General features: G+C 44.7%; 1 protein-coding gene across 3 annotated transcripts in view; it reads right to left on the bottom strand.

Moving 5' to 3' along the window:
• The window catches only part of ZC3HC1 (zinc finger C3HC-type containing 1), a 60,662-nt gene that overhangs the window by 19,044 nt on the left and 20,461 nt on the right, over positions 1-21,157 (bottom strand). For all 3 annotated transcript variants that reach the window (XM_068275969.1, XM_068275970.1, XM_068275967.1), the window contains exons 4-6: positions 14,645-14,728; positions 8,785-8,912; positions 5,558-5,715 (exon numbers count right to left, since the gene is read on the bottom strand). In XM_068275969.1, the coding sequence (XP_068132070.1) occupies positions 5,558-5,715; positions 8,785-8,912; positions 14,645-14,728 (370 nt within the window). The remainder of the gene's footprint in view (positions 1-5,557; positions 5,716-8,784; positions 8,913-14,644; positions 14,729-21,157) is intronic.

Here is a 21,157-nt window from a genome sequence, read left to right on the forward strand (position 1 = left end):
TATATACTGGGGCACTATCCTAGCTATACACTGGGGCACTATCCTAGCTATATACTGGGGCACTATCCTAGCTATATACTGGGGCACTATACTAGCTATATACTGGGGCACTATACTAGCTATATACTTTGGCACTATACTAGCTATATACTGGGGCACTATACTAGCTATATACTGGGGCACTATACTAGCTATTTACTGGGGCACTATACTAGCCATATACTGGGGCACTATCCTAGCTATATACTGGGGCACTATACTAGCTATAAACTGGGGCACTATACTAGCTATAAACTGGGGCACTATACTAGCTATAAAGTGGGGCACTATACAAGCTGTATACTGGGGCACTATCCTAGCTATATACTGGGGCACTATCCTAGCTGTATACTGGGGCACTATCCTAGCTGTATACTGGGGCACTATCCTAGCTGTATACTGGGGCACTATCCTAGCTATATACTGGGGCACTATACTAGCTATATACTGGGGCACTATACTAGCTGTATACTGGGCACTATACTAGCTATACTGGGGCACTATACTAGCTATATACTGGGCACTATACTAGCTATACTGGGGCAACTAAACTCCCTATACTGGGGCAACTATGCTAGCTATGCCGCCGCACCCCAGCCCCCCTCCCCCCCCCGTAACCCGCTGTGCACGACACTGTCCACTAGGTCGAGCAAAACACCCCTCTCTCCCAATCCCCCCCAGGTCCCTGGAGAAAAAATTTGGTCAGAAAGTGGTCCCCGGGCCGGAAAAGGTTGGGGACCCCTGCCTTATGTGCTGTGGGATGGGCATCCGCAAGACTACTCACCGTCTTGTCTTTCCAGCGTTGATCGCGCACCCTGTTCAGCTCCGGGCTACTGTTTACCGTACCGGGGATGCGGCTTGATGAGGTCATTAAGCCGTTTCCCCCGGTATTGTGAAAGGCAGCCCGGAGCTGATCAGCAGAGGAGGAGATGGGGTTCCGCGATCATCACTGGATAGAGAGAGAGCCACGTGAGTAATACTGTTGCTCATTTCTATCAGAGGTGCCAGGGCTTTCAGAGGGGAGCAACGCGTGGAAGCGGGAAGGTTTGGGAACGGAGAGGGGTGCACCCATATGTCTCAGCGGGGGATATAGAGTGGGCAACCAGAGGTAGCAGGGGGGGGGGGGGGTCGTGAATGAGATTGGCAGCAGATTTCATCCAAATGCAATGAGATTGGCAGCAGATTTCCACCCAGCCTCTCATAGTGCTGTGACCCCCCCCCCCTTCTGACTCCCAGCCTCTTAAAGTGCTGCGGCTCCCCTCCCGACCCTCAGCCTCTCATAGTGCTGCGACCCCCAGCCTCTAAAAGTGCTGCGGCCCCCAGCCTTGATGTTGTTATAAGTAAAAGTGCTCAAACTCTCTTCATCTCTACCCCCCTCCTCCCGCCGCCGCACCCCTCACAATCACACACCGGATCCCCCAGTGTCGGTATCGGTGCAACTACTCATCATTATGGCTCTCTCCTCAAGCCGCGTCACTGGTACAGTAAACAGCTGGAGCTGTACGGAGGAGGGTGCGTGTTCATAGCAGGAGAGAGCCATAATGATGAGTAGTAGCACCAATACAATTTATAGTGCCGCAAGGGGATCCGGTGTGAGTGTGTGTGGGGGCAGGGACTGGGGTAGAGATGAAGAGGGTTTGTGCAATTTTACTTATCATAAGAACATCGAGGCGGTGGGAGCACTGTTAGAGGGGGGGGGGGGGGCGGAGCAGTATGAGAGGCTGGGGTCGGGAGGGGGGTCAGAGCAGTATTAGAGGCAGGGGTCGGAGCACTTACTTAGAGGATGGGGGGGGGGGAAGGGGTAGGTCGGAGCACTTTTAGAGGCTGGAGGTCGGAAGGGGGGTCGAAGCAGTATTAGAGGCAGGGGTCGGAGCACTTACTTTTAGAGGCTGGTGGTTGGGAGCGGGTTTGGAGAACTTACTTTTTGGGCCGGTTTCCACTACAAAGTGATGCAAATGCGGCTACCTAGCCGCATCGCATCACTTCCGCCGCCAGCCGCATCACTTCCGCATCTCCCGATGCGGAAGTCAATGGAGGAGATGGGGCGCGGCTGCGGGCGGATGCGACTGTGCGAGAATCTGCAGCATGCTGCAGATTCTCGGATCGCTCCGCACAACATGCACGCAGTGGAAACTCTTCCATTGCTGTGCATGTGTTTCAGGACACCCGCGGTGCGATGCGGCTATGTAGCCGCATCGCACCGCTCCTAGTGAAAACGGGCCCTTAAAGGCTGGGGGTAGGAGCACTTTTATTTTTAGAGACTGGGGGGGTCGGGAGGGGGGGCGGGGTCGGAGCACAGAACAAGCTGAAAAGGCTCCATGTTATGTGACAGATATCACAATTCTGTCACAGCACTGCATTTATCATCTGGTAGAGGTAGGTCTAATTATGTGAGGTAAAAGACATGCAAACACGCACCTTATTTCACTTCAGAATTCAAGTGTGAGGTATTTTACTACTAAATACCACACATTTTTAGTAGAAAATTACCACATGAATTACCTCATGAAATTACATGAGGTAAAACTTTACTGAAAGTGGACCCAAATTAAAAATACAAGATTTCAGAAATAAAATCTATTTTCTAAATTATAATAAATAGCAGCCTTTTTTCAGCTGCATGATGACAAATATAAAATATTTTACATCTATTGGAGGAACCCCTCCCTTCCTTTCAAATTGCCGGGATTTTTCCGGCAAACTGGTGAAGTAGATGGTGTCCGGCAATGGAGGAATTGCTAATGGCTGCCCCCAGTATAACCCTAGCTATGAAAAGAGAAGGGTGAAAATCATGCACTGAAATGATCATAGGTTTGAAGGAGTGTTTATTTATCTTTGTACGTGTCAGAGTGGTGCAACTAAATATTTTTAATTAAAAAAATGTTTGGTTTGGGTCCGCTTTAAACTACCAGAATTCAAAAGTTGATTTCCCTCATGAGGTAAACCCAGTTCCATGAGGTAATTATTTACTAAACGCTACCAGAATTGAGCCCAATGTCTCAAAACGGAAGGGTCCCCATCATGAAATTCCAGAAAGTGTCTTGCGACAGATGTATTGCGCTTATGCTTTATATCCCCTATATGTTCCAGGATACGTGTTTTAACTGCTCTTGTTGTTTCACCTATATACACACACATGGGCAGGGGCATTTAAGTGCATAGACCACCCCCTCCGTCTCACAGTTGTAAAAGTCCCAAATGTCGAAGATCCTCCCATTTTTGGGAGCCTCAAATTGTTTACATTTCTCCACATAATTACACGCTTTGCAATTTCCACACTTATACATTCCGTTTATATCCTTACTTAACCAGGTTTTCTTCTTTCCCTTTTGATCTTTCTTTGTTGATGACAGAAAGGAGTGTGTGAGGGAATCTCCCAAATTTCTACCCCTCCTATATGTAAATTGTGGATAGTTTGGAAAAATCTCTTTCAATTGGGGATCCAGCTGTAATAGGGACCAATGTTTCTCCATTATTTTTTTGATGCTTTGTGATTGATTGGTATATGTATTGATGATTCTAGTTTTTCCCAAATCTGTCCTCTCTCTTACTTTTGGTATCAGAAGCTCTCATCTATCTGTGTTTCTTGCTTTTTCCTCTGCTGTGTGTAGTACATTATTGGGGTATCCCCTTGCCTGAAATCTTCTTTTGAGGGTACAACACTCGCTATCAAAGTCCTTCTGACTTCAACAATTTCTTTTTGCTCTCAAAAATTGCCCCTTTGGGATCTCTCTTTTCAATGGTTCAGGATGGTAACTATCCCATGACAGGAGGGAATTTGTAAAAGTTGCTTTTCTATAGATTTTGGTATCAAGTCCACCTTCCCGGTTTTTCAAAATCTGTACATCCAGGAAGTTTAAGGTATTATTATCGATTTCATAAGTGAAAAACATACCAATTTCATTCCTATTCAATAAAGACACAAAATCAACAAACATGTCTCTGGGGCCGTCCCACAGAATGAACACGTCATCTATGAAACGGCCCCAGAAGACAACATGAAAGGCATAAACTGCCAATGCCTCTCCAAACACAGTGGTGTCCTCCCACCACCCAAGAAATAGGTTGGCATAAGAGGGAGCACATGCCGTGCCCATCGCACAGCCCCTCTCCTGTAGATAAAATTGATTCTGAAACAGGAAGTAGTTGTGTGTCAATATGAATTGTAATAATTGTAGGATAAAGATGGAGTGCTCCCTCATGTGTATACTTCTTGTTTTCAAATAATAGTCAACGGCCTCTAGGCCCAGATTGTGTACCGCCACCTCACTGACCAATGATGGAGTGGCGGATGCAACTATCATGCGGATGATTGGCCGCATACGGATGGGCAAATCATCAGCCCTGTACGGCGTTTAGACTGACCGAGCCGCTCTCTAATTGATCCAACCCGGTTTTGCCATGTGACCTCGGGGGACCAATGGGAACACCGGTTTACCGGCGTTCTCCTGATTTAGGTTTTTTCTTGTGTTTTTGTCCTGGAGGGTCTATATTCATTATGCCTTGGCAAGGTGAGATATCGGTAGACATGGATATGTTTTCATCATGTTGCAGAGTACAATCCAAATACCTTTTTGCAATATCATGGGGATGGATAGTGCCCCTCTATGATTGGGTAATGTTTGATTGACAGGGGTCTATACCAATGACAGTTCATGGACAATGGGGGAGAACCCCACCCCCATCCCATGTGACCTCTGGTGAGTATAAAAGAAGGGCATTGACAGCCATCTCGTTTAGGCTGCTGTCATAGGCCTATACGCTCCGTTACTAACTATGATTTTATTTTAATGTATTGCTTTGTAATGCATCCTAGCACTAGATGCACTGATAGCACTGCACTTTGTTCCCTTGAGAAAGCTTCCAGTAGGAAGTGAAACATGTTGGGTGGCTTATATATGGTGGGGGTTTTTGTTTAAGCAGTAAAAGTGTTTATTACAAGTTGAAGTAGGAGGGGGTATCCACTCCCTTTGTATACAACCTACTGTATCAACTTATATTAGAAGTAACAATTATGACAGTTAACCCTAGTGAATTTTAATGTGAACAATAAATGTTAAGTTTTATCCCCTGGTGAGGGAAAATTTTGTTATTTATTAAGAATGTCAAGGAGACATGTTTTCTAAAGTTTGTCAGCTAATCTTGTAAATAGAATCATTTTGCAGGCTTTATACAATTATCGCCCAGTAATGTCAGTACTGTACCTACAATAGCAAGAAAAAGTATTGTTCCTTTACTCACCCCTTCAGCTTGAAGCAGCTTCAACGTGTGCAGTGTCATTGTTCCTCCCACCCAATCCCATTGCAACAAAACTCGTTTATAGTCTGCAGTCTGGTGACACGTCTTTACAGAACTCAGCCTTAAACTGTCACCTGAGGGATCAAGTCCCAGTCCTTGCAGGCCACAGTAACTGTACTTGTGTATATACCTTTACTTTCTTTTTGATATAACATTGTCTGCATAAGTGAAAGCCTTTACAGACAAACAGAAAAAAGGATTTTATTTTTTTTAAACATACCTAGTGTTCCATCCACAAAGGGCCAGAATACAGGCAGAGATCTGAACCTGCAGAGAGTCACTAGGTAAGCAGTGTTTAGTATTCTCTCTTCCTTCACCTGGTTTCAGTTCATCTTCTAGCAGCCGTAAGAGCAGAGTTATGGTTTCTTCACCAAGATCCTATGAAGAAGAAACAGGCACAGATTTTTCTATTTTTTGCAAACAAGGACATTGCTTGTAATTATAAGGAAGGAGGAAGTATAAAGACTTTCTAGCTTTGAGATGAGGATAATGAACAGTCACAATTATAGTTGTCAGTGCTACAATTGTATTAGTTCAGCAACAAAACTTTGTGTGGCTTTGTATCTTCTTCACAATGTAACAGAAATTGGTCACAGCTATGTTCAGCTGGAGCTCTGCTACTGCTATTCAATGCTGCTCATTAGCGGCAACCTGTAGCTGTGTAGACAAATTACAGTTGATTTACTAAAATTAGAAAACCAGAGAACACTGGTTGGGCAAATATAGCCCTATTTGCTTTGCTGAACCTTACACAGAGATGTGCATGTTTTCACAAAAATTGTATTTTTTACAAGTATATCTGGTATTTGTACATAGATGAGAACTTGTGAAATCCATACAAATCAATGGTGCATGAGAAAATGCATTTTTAGAAAAAAATTCAGGCTAAATATAGTATGTCTATGCATTTCACAAGCTCATCCCTACTGAACATACACTGATGACCAGATTTTTTTTTCCATTTGTGTCTATAAGGGCTCATTTACACTAGTCAGCGAGTTGAAATACATGAAAATGCATCAATAAAAAACTTGTGGATGGGTTTGTGGGTTGCTGCGCGTTTCCATGAGTTTTAACTCCCTTTGCATACTGTGATAGAGGTTCCATTTAAAATACCTAGTTATTATAACACTGTTTTAACGCGGAACTGTAAAGAGTTTTTAAACACATTATTTCACTTACCTGGAGCTTCCCCAAGCCCCCAGCAGCCGTCCTGTCCTGCGCCGGTCCTGCCCGAGCCGCCGTTCTCCCGCTGCCAGCTACTTTCAGTTTCGCCCCCGGGCCACTGCGGCTCTGGCCATGCGTATCCTTTCTTCACGTCCCCCGCTATTTCAGAGGGGAACGCGATGAAAAGATACGCTTGGCAGGGCTGCGCTGGCGTCGACTTAGAAGTCTACGGCACGGCGGTGGGAGACTGGGCACTGGACCAGACACCTGAAGCAGTTGAGTTTGGAGCTACAGCAAAAGTTGCTACTCGAAGCATCCATTGACCACAATGTAAATTAGCAGCTATAGGGTGAAAGGTGCTTATTTTGTATCATAGCAGAGTGCCCCGATTGGTTAGGAGTTCAGTTACAGTGTGGATGAACTCAGATATAGGTAGGGCCGGTAGGTTAGTGTGAGGGCTTAGTTACAGGGTTGGTGTTAGGTGTGTAGATAGGGGTATGCTTTAGTTTTAGGTAGTGTGAAGTAGTGTAGTGTTAGGCATAGATATACAGGTATTCTAGAAGAGAGGGTTAGTGCTAAAGAGAACCTTAACTGTGGCATAGAAAAAAAGAGTTTCACGTACCTGGAGCTTCTACCAGTCCCCCGCAGCCGTCCTGTCCCACGCCGGTCTTCTGTTCTCCTGCCGCAGCTTAGTTTTGGGGTCCACTGCGACTGTGTAACCCTGCCCACACGCATCCTCGTACACGTTCACATTAGTGTACGTGCCTGCGCAATAAGAAATAACCTCTTACTGCACCTGCGCAGGACGCGTTCACGTCACGAGGATGCACGTGCCAAGGGCCGCGCAGTGGACCGCCGACTGATCAGTTTGCAGAACTGAAACTAAAGGCTCATACACACATCAGACTATAGTCTTTGGAAAATGAAAGTTCACAGACCAATCTTACCACCCTTCATGTAGTATGAGAGCCATACCTTCACAGTCTTTTCTATGGAGCTGAACTCCCCATCAGAAAAAATCTTTGCAAGATGCTGCACACACACATGCTGTACAGACACAAAAGATCAGTATCTGCAAAAGATCTGTTCCTGCAAAATGCATTCATAGTCTATGATATCTGCAGATCCTCATACACACCTTGTTTAACTGACATTAATCTACAGATCAGACAATCATCTGCAGATCTGAAAATCCATCCTGGTGGATCTGATCTGCAGATGAATGTCTGTTAAACAAGGTGTGTATGATGATCTGCAGATCTCATAGACTATGAATGCATTTTGCAGAAACGGATCTTTTGCAGGAACAGATCTTTTGCAGATACTGATCTTTTGAATGTCTACAGCATCTTTGTGTGCAGCATCTTGCAAAGATTTCTGTCTGATGGGGAGTTCAGCTCCATAGAATAGACTGTGTAGGTATGGCTCTCATACTACATGGAAGGGGGTAAAATTGGTCTGTGATCTTTCATTTTCCAAAGACTATAGTCTGATGTGTGTATGAGCCCTAAGCCTCTGCGGGGGAATGGAGGATCGTTGAGGATCGGCGCAGGACAGCACAGATGCAGAGGGCTGGTAGAAGCCCAAGGTAAGTGAAACTCTTTTTCTATGCTACAGTTAAGGTTCCCTTTAATCTCCTGAGCGTTACACAGCTCAGGAGGTTTTGCAGCTTTAGAGTCCCCGGGACTAATTTAACTGTTTGCCTGGCTGTAAAAGCTTTATCTAGCACTAGGCTAGCTAGTATATGTAGCCGGCACCACCCCCCCCCCCCCCCCCCCCCCCCCAGCACCATTACCCAGCCTGGCTCCAGCGTTCGGAGATAAGGAAGCAAATATTAGAAAATCTGAATAAAACATTACGTATGTTCCAAATATGCACAATACCCCACACCGAACAGGTGTCTATTCTAAATGTCCATGCACTCATTATTTATTGTGGAAAATTATAAAATTATGATTAGCGTTATACAATAAGTATCCATTTATATGAGGCTGTCAGAAGAAATGTTTTCAGAGTTTTAAAACCTACTTAATGGTCCTTGGCCTTTCTACACAGTTTCTTACCTTGTTAGGTCAGGTTCTTACCTCGCTTAGATCATATCAAAATATAGTGATATTTGTGTTATTGTAGTCACATGCACACATCCATAGCAATAACCTATCTTTGATAATTCCAGGGTAGCGCAGATGTATAAAAACAATATAGAACAGTTCTCTGAGAGTGCTGCAAAGGAGTAGTCACACAACACTTCCAATTTTTACACTGGACCTATTTACTTACCACAGTTTTCAGATCCTCGTGTCTGAGGGATGGTAGCTGCAGCTCCAAGCGACAAAGATTTTGAAAACGTTCAACAAACTCATGGAGTACGGAGGATGGTTCAGAAATCAGCAGTGCCCAGAAGTGTTCTGCAACCAGAAATAAAGTCAAGCAAATATGCCTCTATCCTGAATAATAGAATGCAAGCAAATGACTGTGAGGACATGTACATGTCCCACCAGCACAACATGTATAAGGCCATTTTGTATATATCAATATACTACAATTATTAAAGTGGGATGAACTACGCATTAACCTCAAAAAAAAGAAAAAAAAATCCAATGAGAAATTAATTATTTAGCTTATCCCTCCTGTTGTTTTTAGTGTTCACTGTCAGATTTAGGAGAAATGTGATATAAAGAAGAAAAATAATATTTCTGTTGGTTTCCATCTTTACTATGTCTCTGTGATGCAAAAAGTGATATCACTTCTGCCCTTTTCTCTTTTTTTTCACATCCCAAAAGGATTGCATGCCTCTGGCTGCTTTTCCTCAAACTGTAGACAAACAAACTTTAATTCAGCAACAGGTATCAGGCTAAGTTCACAGTGGGACGTTAAAGTAGCACGTTAAGGGCCTGAGCCACTAACGCAGTTATGCGCAGTTGTGTCCGCTTTTCAGCAAAACATCAAAGTTACAGATGCTGAAAAGCGGATACAACTGCATACAACTGCACACAACTGCGTTAGTGGGCTCAGGCCCTAAAACAAAATTTAACGCAGAATAACGCACTGCAATGAAAAATCAATGCCCCGTTCACAGTGCACACGTTGCGTTGGAGACTAACGCTGCACGTTAAAGGTGCCCATACACTCGTCAGATTGGCAGCAGACAGATAAGAAATGCATCTGATGATCTATCTGATGCGTTTTTAGAACATTTTTTACCAGGATAGAATTCCAATAGATTTCAGTTTGAAATCTGTTGAAATTCGATCTGATGGCATTTTTTTGCCATCAGATTTCCATTAAGGCCAATGCAAACTGATAAGCAATCTCATCAGATCGACCTAAATTTTCCACCCTGCTAGTTCGATGGAAATCCATCGAAATCGATCGAAATCGGCCGTCGATCGGTCGATTGGCCAACCGATTTGCGATCGATCGATCGATCGATCGCGATCGATCGGTCGGCCAGAAAATCGGCTGAGTGTATGGGCTGCTTAAGTGAAAGTACTGCATGCAGTGCGTTATACACGTTATCAGCTGCGTTAGACTGTTTGCGCATGCTCAGTAATGACTTGGAAGCATACTTTTAATTGCCTGTATTCTCTAATGTATCTACTGTATGCGATGGTAACGCTGCGACTTTTTTGGCGCGTTGTAAGTTTGCGTTGCGACTTTAATGTCACTTAAAAACGCAACGTCCCACTGTGACTCTAGCCTCAGTTAAAAATAGTGATATTATTCTGATTTGATGTCATTATATTTATACTGTTAACTTAATGGGCCAGAAATGCTAGTTTGGCTTTTAAATAATGTGTTCATACTTACCTTGTCTTTTATCTAATGCACTCCAGATAAACTGTGAATATTTTGGCTGAGCAACAGTTCATACTGTGTTTCTAGGAGGATGTCACCTGGTGGCAGATGAAGAAACATAGCATCGCTATGCTAGTTGAAGTATAGCTTGAAACTGGAACAATTTCAGCAGCCACCTCTACTCTCTACACTGTCTACAGGGTAGCCTACAGAAGCGCTTGCTGGTTACACATGCAGACTGGTGCTAGTGCTAGGCTCAGGTCTCTTCCCCACTTCTGCATTTACAGTAGTATGTTTTCTGCAACACACAAATCTGGCCTGATATTGTGTGTGCAGTAAGGCTGTGTTCCCACATTTTTGTCCATTCTCCGCTCATCACCTAACTAAGTGAATGGCTCCTACATTTTGGGCTGTTCGCACTTGTCATTGTGCAACTAATCTGTTAGTTACTTCTGTGCAGTCACCATAATCCCGGACCAGGCATTACCTCATATAGCCTATGTGGGTGCGCATCTACAGCTACAGCCTGACCACAGTGCACCATCGGAGCAAACACTACACTGTCCACTTCCACTGGCTGCATGTGATCCAGCTACAAATGGGAACACAGCCTAAGGTATTATGCCTATGGGCCAAGGCTGGGTACACACCATGCAATTTCCCATCCGATCTACAGGAATCGGACGATTATTTCCATCATGTCCGATCTGCTCTCGTTCAATAAATTATCACAGGAAAATCGATCCCATTATTGATCAAGAGCAGTCGACAGCATAGGAAATTGCATTGTGTGTACCCAGCATAATACCATCACGTTTGATCTTTGATTCTTTGGTCTAACAATTGTCTTGCTTCTAAAGATGTATCTGCAGCCCTGTCCTTGAATGAAAGATATGCAAGAAATCCTCTATTCCTTTGTATCAAATGATTGCAGAGGACACCTCCACATGTACAGACAATGGAACTCCCTATCCTTGACAGCAGAAATACTGGAACTAAAGATAAGCAACACAATCTCCTACAAACAAATCTGGATGGCACCTAAGCTCGGCATATATTATATGATGAGGTAAACAAACACTACCAACCAGATATCTATTATTGACCTGCTTCTACCAATTGACTTTTTTTTTTTTTAGATCTTTGATCAATGTAACTTGTTTATAGGAGATTGGATTGCTTACCTTTTGCCCCAATATCTCTGTTGTCAAGGATATGGCGTTTTTATTGTCTGCAAAACCAAAGCTGTATTCTGCAATAGTTAAAGCTAGATACACACATGCCAAGCAACAAATTTCACAACTCGAGGATGACACCTGACATGTGCCATTGGAGATGAATGCCATGCAGCTGCAAATATGACCAGTGGTGAGTCGCCAAGAGGACATGGAAAACTGACTGCGTCGCAACACCATCAGGCTAGTTGGATTACCTGAGCGAGCAGAGGGAGACCTTGAACAGTTGCTTATTGATCACTTAAGGAGAGCGGCCTCTGCGGACATGTTCTCTGTGGAGCATGGACATTGTATGCTTATGAGGTCTATCAGAATCCTCTCCACATATTTTCACTGCCCATCTGCTGCACTTTAAAGACACAGCACTCAGCCTTGCGTGGGCAAAAGGTAACCTGTAGATTGGCAACGTTTTGGTGTCCCTATTCCCCGACTTCAGGGTCGAGACACAGAAACAATGTGCCGGTTTTCAAGGGGTGAAGTGTAAGCTGAAAAATCTTAAAGCGGACCTGAACTCAGAACGTCCGCTCTGCTCTAAAAGATATACTACAGCATAATAACCTTTAAACAAAAAAAAACATTTCTTTGTTACAGCTGATACGAACCCTAAAATAAATTTGCACTGTTTCTACTTCCTGATTCATGGAAGCAGACATATTGTTAACCTCCTGTACTTCCAAATGGCCTTATCTGCCATCTCTGCCATAGACAGTCATGTGACACAGGGGAGATCAAATTACAACTTGAGCTAAGTCACAGATGAGGGGGAATTAGACAGGTTAATTAGACAGGCTAAACTCTCTAAATACATACAGGGTGCATTTCTCTATGCTTTCCTTCTGTCCTGTGCAAGAGTTCAGGTCCACCTTAAAGCGGGATTGTCACCATAAAAATCAAATTTCAACAGCAACTGGACTTAGTGTATTAAGTGATAAAGATGCAAATCCTGCATTTAAAACTTTTAAAACTTTTTCTGCCGTTATGATTTGGAGTTATCATATACCTTAGGAGCACTAGATCTTTAGTAGTCAGGGCCAAACAGTTGCATGCTGGGGGTTCTTTTTATATATAATATATTCCTCCTCTTCCATTTATTTCCCAGCTTGTGCTTATCTGAAACACGATCCCCTACTCACTTGTGTTTACAAGCAAGGCTCAGGTGACTCAGCGATTGGAGGAGAAAAGAAAAAGTAAATGGCAGAAATGACATCAGGATTTAGCCTGAACTGTGAGCAAAACACATGGCCCCCACCAGGAACAGAATTCTCGTCATTTACTATATAACATTCACTGAAATCAAAATGTGGACAGTACAATACATGTGTTATGTAAGTAGATCAAGTATTTATCTACTTATATATGTGTTTTTTTCCCTGGCATAGTATGGTTAATCCTACTGCTTTAACCTCCAATATGCCATGTTATTCCCAGCCCACTTGTGGGTCACTGCAGAAGGGGAGACGCATTTCTTTACTTCTCCCACTGATGTCGCCTCATGGCTGGAGACACAGCAGCCCCTCCCCACACTGGAGCTGTTTAATTGATGGATACCTTTCCTCTACCTCTTCTATGTTATATTCCGTGCATCCCCATTTCATATCAGACTAGGTTGCCTTCATATCAGTATGTTGTTTGTTGCTGCAATGCTGCTTTCTATCCCTTTATGATCCCTTCAAGATGGTGCAACTATATTATTTACCTACATTCCCCTTTAATTACATAACTGCGACCTTGGTCGCAGGTGTAAAGCTCTTGCATAGGAGAAGGCTGCTATGCCGATTGTTGCACTAAAGCATGGAGACTGTGTGCGATTGGATCTGTGTATGTATGCCAGAATTGATGGAGCTGCAGAGCAGGCTCTCCTGTTCCCTGATAATGACTTTGCTATCCCCTTGTTGTCTGACTGCTCACTTGTATCTTCCTATTCCCACTGCAGCAACCAAGGTTGTGGGCCTGACAGCTTAAAGGGTATCTAAACTGAGAAGGACATGTATTTTTCCTTTTAAAATAATACCAGTTGCCTGACTCTCCTGTTGATCTTGTGTCTCTAATACTTTCAGCCACAGCCCCTGAACAAGCATTCTGATCAGGTGCTCTGACTGAAGTCAGACTGGATTAGTTGCAAGCTTGTTTCAGGTGTGTGATTCATCCACTACTGCAGCAAAGAGATCAGCAGGATTGCCAGGGAACTGGTATTGTTTAAAAGGAAAAATCCATATCCCTCCCAGTTTAGGTTCCCTTTAAAGAGGAACTGAAGTGAAAAGAATGTAATGAATAAAATTGCTTATTTTTTTACAATATTTATTTAAAGGACTTACGAGGCGAATGTTATAAAAAAGTTAGTTACCTTCTTGCAATATCAGACCTCAGGCCAACGATCAGTGCCTCACCTGTCTGTTTCAGGCGCTCTGTTATCTAAATCCAGGATTCTTTACAGGCCCCGACCCTCTGCAGGGTCGCCTGAACTGATGGGATAAAAATTGCCGCTTTAAACTGCAAACACCTGCGCAGTTCGCATGCCTAGTGCGGCTGCGCAGGTTTCCAGCCCTATCTGCGGGCCGTCCTAGCTCCGTGCGCGTTGGTGTGATTATGTCATGTGGGCTTCCCCACGTAACCATCCACATGACTAAAGTTCAGTTCTTTCTAGTTAGCAGCGCCCCCTCAGCACACACTAGCAACGCTGAACCGGCTAACTACAACTCAACTTCATATGGACGGTCACTGAAGATCCGCTGGTTCATATTGAGCAGAGAGTCACTGAGGAGCTGCTGGTAAACCGGCTCACGTACGAGCAAAGAGCGGATATCAAAGAACCGCTGGTGAATCAGAATCAGAATTTTTATTCTGATTCTGATTCACCAGCAGTTCTTTGTTATCCGCTCTTTGCTCGTACGTGAGCCGGCTCACCAGCGGCTCCTCAGTGACTCTCTGCTCAATATGAACCAGCGGCTCTTCAGTGACCGTCCATATGAAGTTGAGTTGTAGTTAGCCGGCTCAGCGTTGCTAGTGTGTGCTGAGGGGGCGCTGCTAAGTAGAAAGAGGTTCTATTACTAGAGTTCAGGTGACAAACATTTGTTCATCAAAAATGATACACATATAAAAAGGCCTACCTGGGCAGGGACTATCTGGCCAAAAGCAAAACTTCTCATGAGAGGTCCTCAGTGCTTCTTGCAACTCCACACAACGTTCCTTATCTAAACCCAAAAACAAAGGAAAGATTCAGCATTGGCCTTTATATCAATAAACCGCCTACAAATCATGATAGCGAAAGGACATCAATCAAAATAAATCCACATAGATCCTGTACAAAAGGATATGAACATCCAGAATCTTAGAATATTTAATCCCCTCCCTGTTTCTGAGACAGCTGACACATGGACTGAAATAGAGGTAAATTTTACAGTTTGGAAGTGGATTCTGCGGCTCAGGCATGTTAAAAAAATTTACGGGCTGTCCATACTTTTTATCTTCTTTAAAACTACATATAAATGTGATATAGGTGAACAAAAAAATATAAACGATTTAATTTGCCTCATCTATTCAACAAAACAGATTTGCTTCTGTGGTGAAAGTAAGTATACTTTTTTCTTTAGCAAACAGTATTGCCCCCTTTGGCAGAGAAATCTCAAGTAGGCATAGCTCATAACTGGCCGCTGAGTGGATCGTTCAGAAACAGCCTTATCAGTCTGCCGACAGCGCGTACACAAGTGCAACTGTCGGCAGAACGTCTGCTCAGCGGGAGGGTCTGGCGGACCTGTCGTTGGAGGAAGTATGGTGTGTGTACGTGCCTTTAGTTTCAGACATGGGCCCTTGTTAAATTCCCTTTTTCTTCTAATTTTTCTCCAAGGTGATCTTTTCACACCTTATCAATAAAATGACTTTTAAGCCACCAGCATGCAATAAAATACTCCAAGTCATTTTGACAGTACTTTTTCACTTACTTTTTGGTGCTTTTTCAAATTTAAGAGTCATGAAAAGTTTAGTTAAATAGTAGATAAAAAATATCTCCCAGCAGAAAACTTAGGAAAAAAAGTGAATTGAATAGGGGCCCTGGACTGGGAGAACGTTTTATGCACTCAACTATGCAGATTTTTTAAATTGATATTCCAGTCTTGTTGACAAATAAAGAGAAACACTCTCTTCAGTTCAGAACTATACCTCATAAGGGTTTTTCAAATGGTATTTCAAGTGTTACCGCTGTGTTATCTGGAGAAAGACACACATACATACCTCAGCTTTCCTGACAAAACTGTGAGTACTAGGTGTGTCAGTTTCTGATTAGTGCAGGTGATGCAGAGTTGCAATTCTATCTCCACTAACTGCACATGCAGAAGGAAAAAACTGTCCACTCCCTTTAAAAGGATACCAGAGGCGACATGTGACATGATGAGATAGACATGTGTATGTACAGCGCCCAGCACACAAATAACTGCTGTGTTCCTTTTTTTCTTTCTCTGCCTGAAAGAGTTAAACAGCAGGTATGTAAGTGGCAGTTCCTGTCTGTCAGGACTGGGTCAGACTACAGTGTGAACTTCACTGATAAGAAATTACAACTATAGAACACTTTCCTAGCAGCAAATGGCTTCTGAGAACAGGAAAGAGATAAAAAGGTTCAATAGTTCATAGATTTTGTAACGATCGGTGTAACACTGAAAGGATCTGATTATTGGTGATCTGCAGTATCACCAAAATTACAGATATATACCTGATCATTGATGATCTGCAGTATCACCGATAATCAGATATACTACTAACCTCTGGACACCTGAGAGATATGAGTGTTTGGTGCAACAGTAAGGACGGATCTCCGCACCGCCGATTCCCTGCTCGCTCCCCGCGAGGGGACAATGGCAGGGAATCGAGCGGAAGGTAAGCGGCGCCGGCGGGCACGAGCGGGGAATCGAATGCGGCGCACGTGCGGCGAGCGGGTACGCGGAATAGGCGATCCGGCGGCTAATCGAGGCGCAGGATCGCTGCAATGTCTCATAGTGTAGACGGGGCTTAATACTTTGAGAACAATATCAGGAGGACAGGTACTAAGGCAGTAAGGAATACTGCTAGAGTATAAGTACCTTTCAGCAGCCTGAGAATCTCCCGTGGGGAGGAGTCAGACTGGGAGGGGAAGGACCAGAGCGTGAGTGACACCAATAGGAGAATGTCACTGACTGATCTGTGAACTCTCTCTTAACTGAGGAGATAGCTCTCAAGGTCGGACAAGCCAGGTCGGCAACACACGGACATACAAAGTACAAAGACAGGAGGCTGATTCGGTAATCCTAAGGCACGCAGGGTTTGGCAACAGAGTATCAGATATAGCGAAGTACCGAATCAGTGAACAGAAGAGTGGTCAGGAAAGCAGTAAGTCATAACAGATAATAACCAATGCCTAGTCTTGGGTGTGAGCTCCGTGATCATCAACACCCTGGAACTAGTCTGACATATAACAGAATGGTAACACAAGTCCCTAATCTTGGGTGTGAGGTCCTTGATCATCAACACCCTGGAACTAGTCTGAAGTATAACAGAATGATAACACAGATTCTGACAAAAAGGTCTGAGAGCTTCCACATAGTGATCGCAACGGCAGACAACCAAGGAATGCCCAGCACCCAGTATATATAGCCCAGCGCTCTCCAGTGCCTCCCCTAAGTGCTGGACCAATGGGAACTGGTGGAATCGTCAGCTGACCGGCTTGGTCAGCTGACTCCCTTTTGGCTGTCATAAAAGTTCTGCCTCTCAGCGCGCGGGCGCGTCCTTCTGAACCTGTGTGGACTATCAGTCCCAGCCACACCAGACATGTGTTGCGTACCACCCGCCGCGCTGGACGCGGAACCAGCCGCACCGCTATCAGGGCATGCAGCGGTTTCTCCGCGTTCAGCCATACAGGCAGATGTAGGCCTACGCGTGCAAACCGCCGCGTGTATGCGGAATCAGCCGCCTTGTTCTGAGCACACGCGGCAGCTTTTCCGCGTTTTCTCACAGTACCCCCCTAAAGGGAGTGGACTCCGGACAGCTCCCACCCGGCTTCTCAGGATGTAGGGCATGGAACTCCCTCTTTAATTCATCCGCATGCATGTGGTAATCAGGTACCCATGTTCTTTCCTCAATGCCATAACCCTTCCAGTGAACCAAATACTGTACTGAGTTCTGTACAATACGTGAGTCTAAAATCTTTTCCACTTCATACTCCGGTTGGTCATCCACCATCACAGGGGGAGGAGGAGTGGAATCTACATGAACTGCTGGCTTAAGCAGGGATACATGGAATGATCTCACACCCCGCATACTGGCAGGAAGATCAATGGCATAAGTAACATTGTTGATTTTCCTGGTTACTGGGAAAGGACCCACGAATCTGGGTCCTAGCTTGGGTGAAGGCTGTTTTAGAGCCAAATGACGAGTGGACACCCAGAACAAGTCTCCTGGCCGGAACTTCCACTCTATGGAACGTTTGTCAGCTTGTCCTTTCTGACTCTGAAAAGCCTTCTCTAGATTCTTTTTCACAATTCCCCAAATGTTTTTAAATGACTTTTGCCAAGCCTCCAGAGCTGGAAACGGAGTAGAAGCTACTGGCAATGGGGAGAACCTAGGCAACCTTCCTGTTACCACCTGGAATGGAGAGAATCCAGAAGAAGAGCTTTTCAAATTATTGTGTGCAAATTCTGCAAACGGCAACAACTTGACCCAATCAGTCTGTGCATCCGCAACATAACACCTTAGAAACTGTTCCAGAGATTGATTAATTCTCTCGGTCTGACCATTGGTCTGTGGGTGGTAGCCCGACGAAAACGAAAGTTCCATGCCCAGCTGATGACAGAATGCCCTCCAAAATTTAGAAACAAATTAGACTCCCCGATCTGACACTATATTTTCCGGAATACCATGTAGCCGGAAGATATGCAGGATGAAGAGATCGGCCAACTCCTGGGCCGAGGGGAGTCCTTTCAGGGGCACGAAATGGGCCATTTTACTGAATCTGTCGACCACCACTCAAATGACCGACATGCCCTCAGACTTAGGGAGCTTGCCCACAAAATCCATGGACAAATGGGTCCATGGTTCACTCGGGGTGGGTAAAGGCTGCAATGTTCCCACAGGTGCCTGACGGGAGGGTTTACTTCTTGCACACACTGCACATTCTCTCACATACTCCTTGCAGTCAGTTGCCAATGAAGGCCACCATGCTCACCTAGCAACAAGGTCCTGTGTTCTGGTGGCACCAGGATGTCCAGCGTTCTTGTGGGAGTGGAACATCTGCAATATCTGGAGGCGGAATGGCAACGGTACAAACATGACCCCTTCAGGCTTTCCTTAAGGGACATCCTGCTGGAAGGGACTTAAAGTTTCAGTCCAGTTCCTCCAGGTCTCTGTGGCTGCCAACACCACTTTCTGTGGGAGAATAGTCTCTGGGTCTGAGGGCTGTGCTGTCTCTGGCTCAAAACATCTGTATAAAGCATCTGCTTTAATGTCGTCCACTTACCCCTGGTCACCCGCACCCCGCACTCCCCGAACATCCTCAACAATGCAGGTTTAATCCATCCGTTTGTAACTGTACACGAATGTATTACTGCAATATTCTCTTTGGCAAGATGCTGCATTAAAGAAACTCAAAGGGACTGATGCCCGGCCTGCCTTTTTGTATGTAAATTGTTGGACTGTTTTTCACAGAATTTGAAACCGGCGCACGTCCAAAGTTTCAGTCATATGCCACTTGTTTGAGTGATTGGAAGAGGGGAAGTATTGATTGAAAAAACAACAAGCAAACGCAGAGCCTGCCCCATATGCACATATATTGGGTTTGAGTGCCAAGTGTTCCTTTGCTCTATATTGTACTATTTTAATGTTTTTACTACCCGGGGTATACGTAATTATAAATCTGAATCTCGAGAAAAACAGTGACTACCGAGCCTGTCGGGGACTCAATCTCTTAGCCCCCTCGATGTATTCCAAATTTTTGTGATTAGTGTAAACTGTAATCGTATGTTCTGCTCCCTCTAGCCAATGACGCCATTCTTCAAAGGCCAATTTAATGGCTAGGAGCTCCCTGTTTCCTATATCGTAGTTTTTCTCTGCGGGTGAAAATCTACAAGAGAAATAGGCACACGGGTGTAACCTTCCCTGCAACCCAGAACGCTGAGACAGCACAGCCCCTACCCCAACCTCTGAGGCATCTACCTCCACAATAAAGGGATAGGAGATGTCGACGTGTCTTAGAATGAGTGCAGTACAAAACAATTCCTTCAGGGTGGAGAAAGCAGCAAGAGCTTCGGTGGACCAATGGTTAGTATCTGCCCCTTTCTTTGTGAGGCTGGTGAGGGGTGTGATGACTGTGGAGTACCCCTCTATAGTAGTTAGCGAACCCCAAGAATCTCTGGAGAGCCTTCAGTCCCACTGGCTGAGGCCACTCCAGAACAGCAGAGACCTTGGCAGGGTCCATAGAAAGGCCCGAGGTGGAAATTATGTACCCCAGAAAGGTGACAGATGTTACCTCAAAAATGCATTTCTCCAACTTGGCATATAACATGTTTTGTCTTAGCTTGCGCAACACAAACCTGACATGATCCCTATGCTCTGAGAGGTTGGCTGAGAAGATTAGTATATCATCCAAATATACCAGGACAAATTTGCCTAAAACCTCTCTGAACACCTCTTTAATGAGCTCCTGAAAGACGGCCGGGGCGTTACACAACCCGAAGGGCATCACCAGGTACTCGTAATGCCCATCGGGTGTGTTAAAGGCCGTCTTCCACTCATCGCCCTCTCTGATCCGTACCAGGTTGTATGCACCCCGCAAATCCAACTTTGAGAAAATCTTAGCATTGGTGACCTAAGTAAATAAATCGTCTATCAAAGGCAATGGATAGCGATTTTTTACTGTGATTTTATTTAGGCCCCGATAATCAATGCACGGCCGAAGGCCTCCGTCTTTTTTCTTTACAAAAAAGAAACCTGCTCCAGCAGGCGACCGGGAGGGGCGAATGAACCCTTTAGCTAAGTTTTCACGGATATATTTCTGCATGGCCAACTTTTCGGGCCCAGATAAATTGTAGAGATGACCTCTAGGGGGCATACAACCAGACCGGAGATCAATAGGACAATCGAAAGGGCGGTGTGGAGGAAGTTTATCGGCCGATTTAGGACAAAACACGTCTGAAAACTCAGAATACTGATCTGGCAATCCTTCCACGTGAATCTTGGTCTCACCCAAGGTTACCTTCGCTAAACAATGATGAAAACAATGGGAAGACCAGCTTGTTAGCTGACCAGTGGCCCAGTTAATCTGAGGTGAGTGAAGTTGTAACCAAGGCATGCCAAGAATGATCGTGGAGGTTGTCATACGTAACACAAAGAAAAACAAATTTTCTCTATGCAACACCCCGATAGTGACCCCCACTTCTGGAGTCTGTGACAAGAGGACTGTTACCCTGCAGAGGGGAATCATCCACTGCAGTAACCTGTATCTGTGGTTTTACCGGGGTGACCGGAATACCCAATTTTTTGCAAATTCAAAATCCATAAAATTAGCCGCTGAGCCCGAGTCAATGAAGGTTTCAGTGACTTCAGACCTATCTTCCCACGAAATAGTACAGGAAAGAAGCAAACGTTTATCATCTAGGGGTAAA

This window comes from Hyperolius riggenbachi, chromosome 3 (assembly GCF_040937935.1).
Source record: "Hyperolius riggenbachi isolate aHypRig1 chromosome 3, aHypRig1.pri, whole genome shotgun sequence".
Lineage (NCBI taxonomy): Eukaryota > Metazoa > Chordata > Amphibia > Anura > Hyperoliidae > Hyperolius > Hyperolius riggenbachi.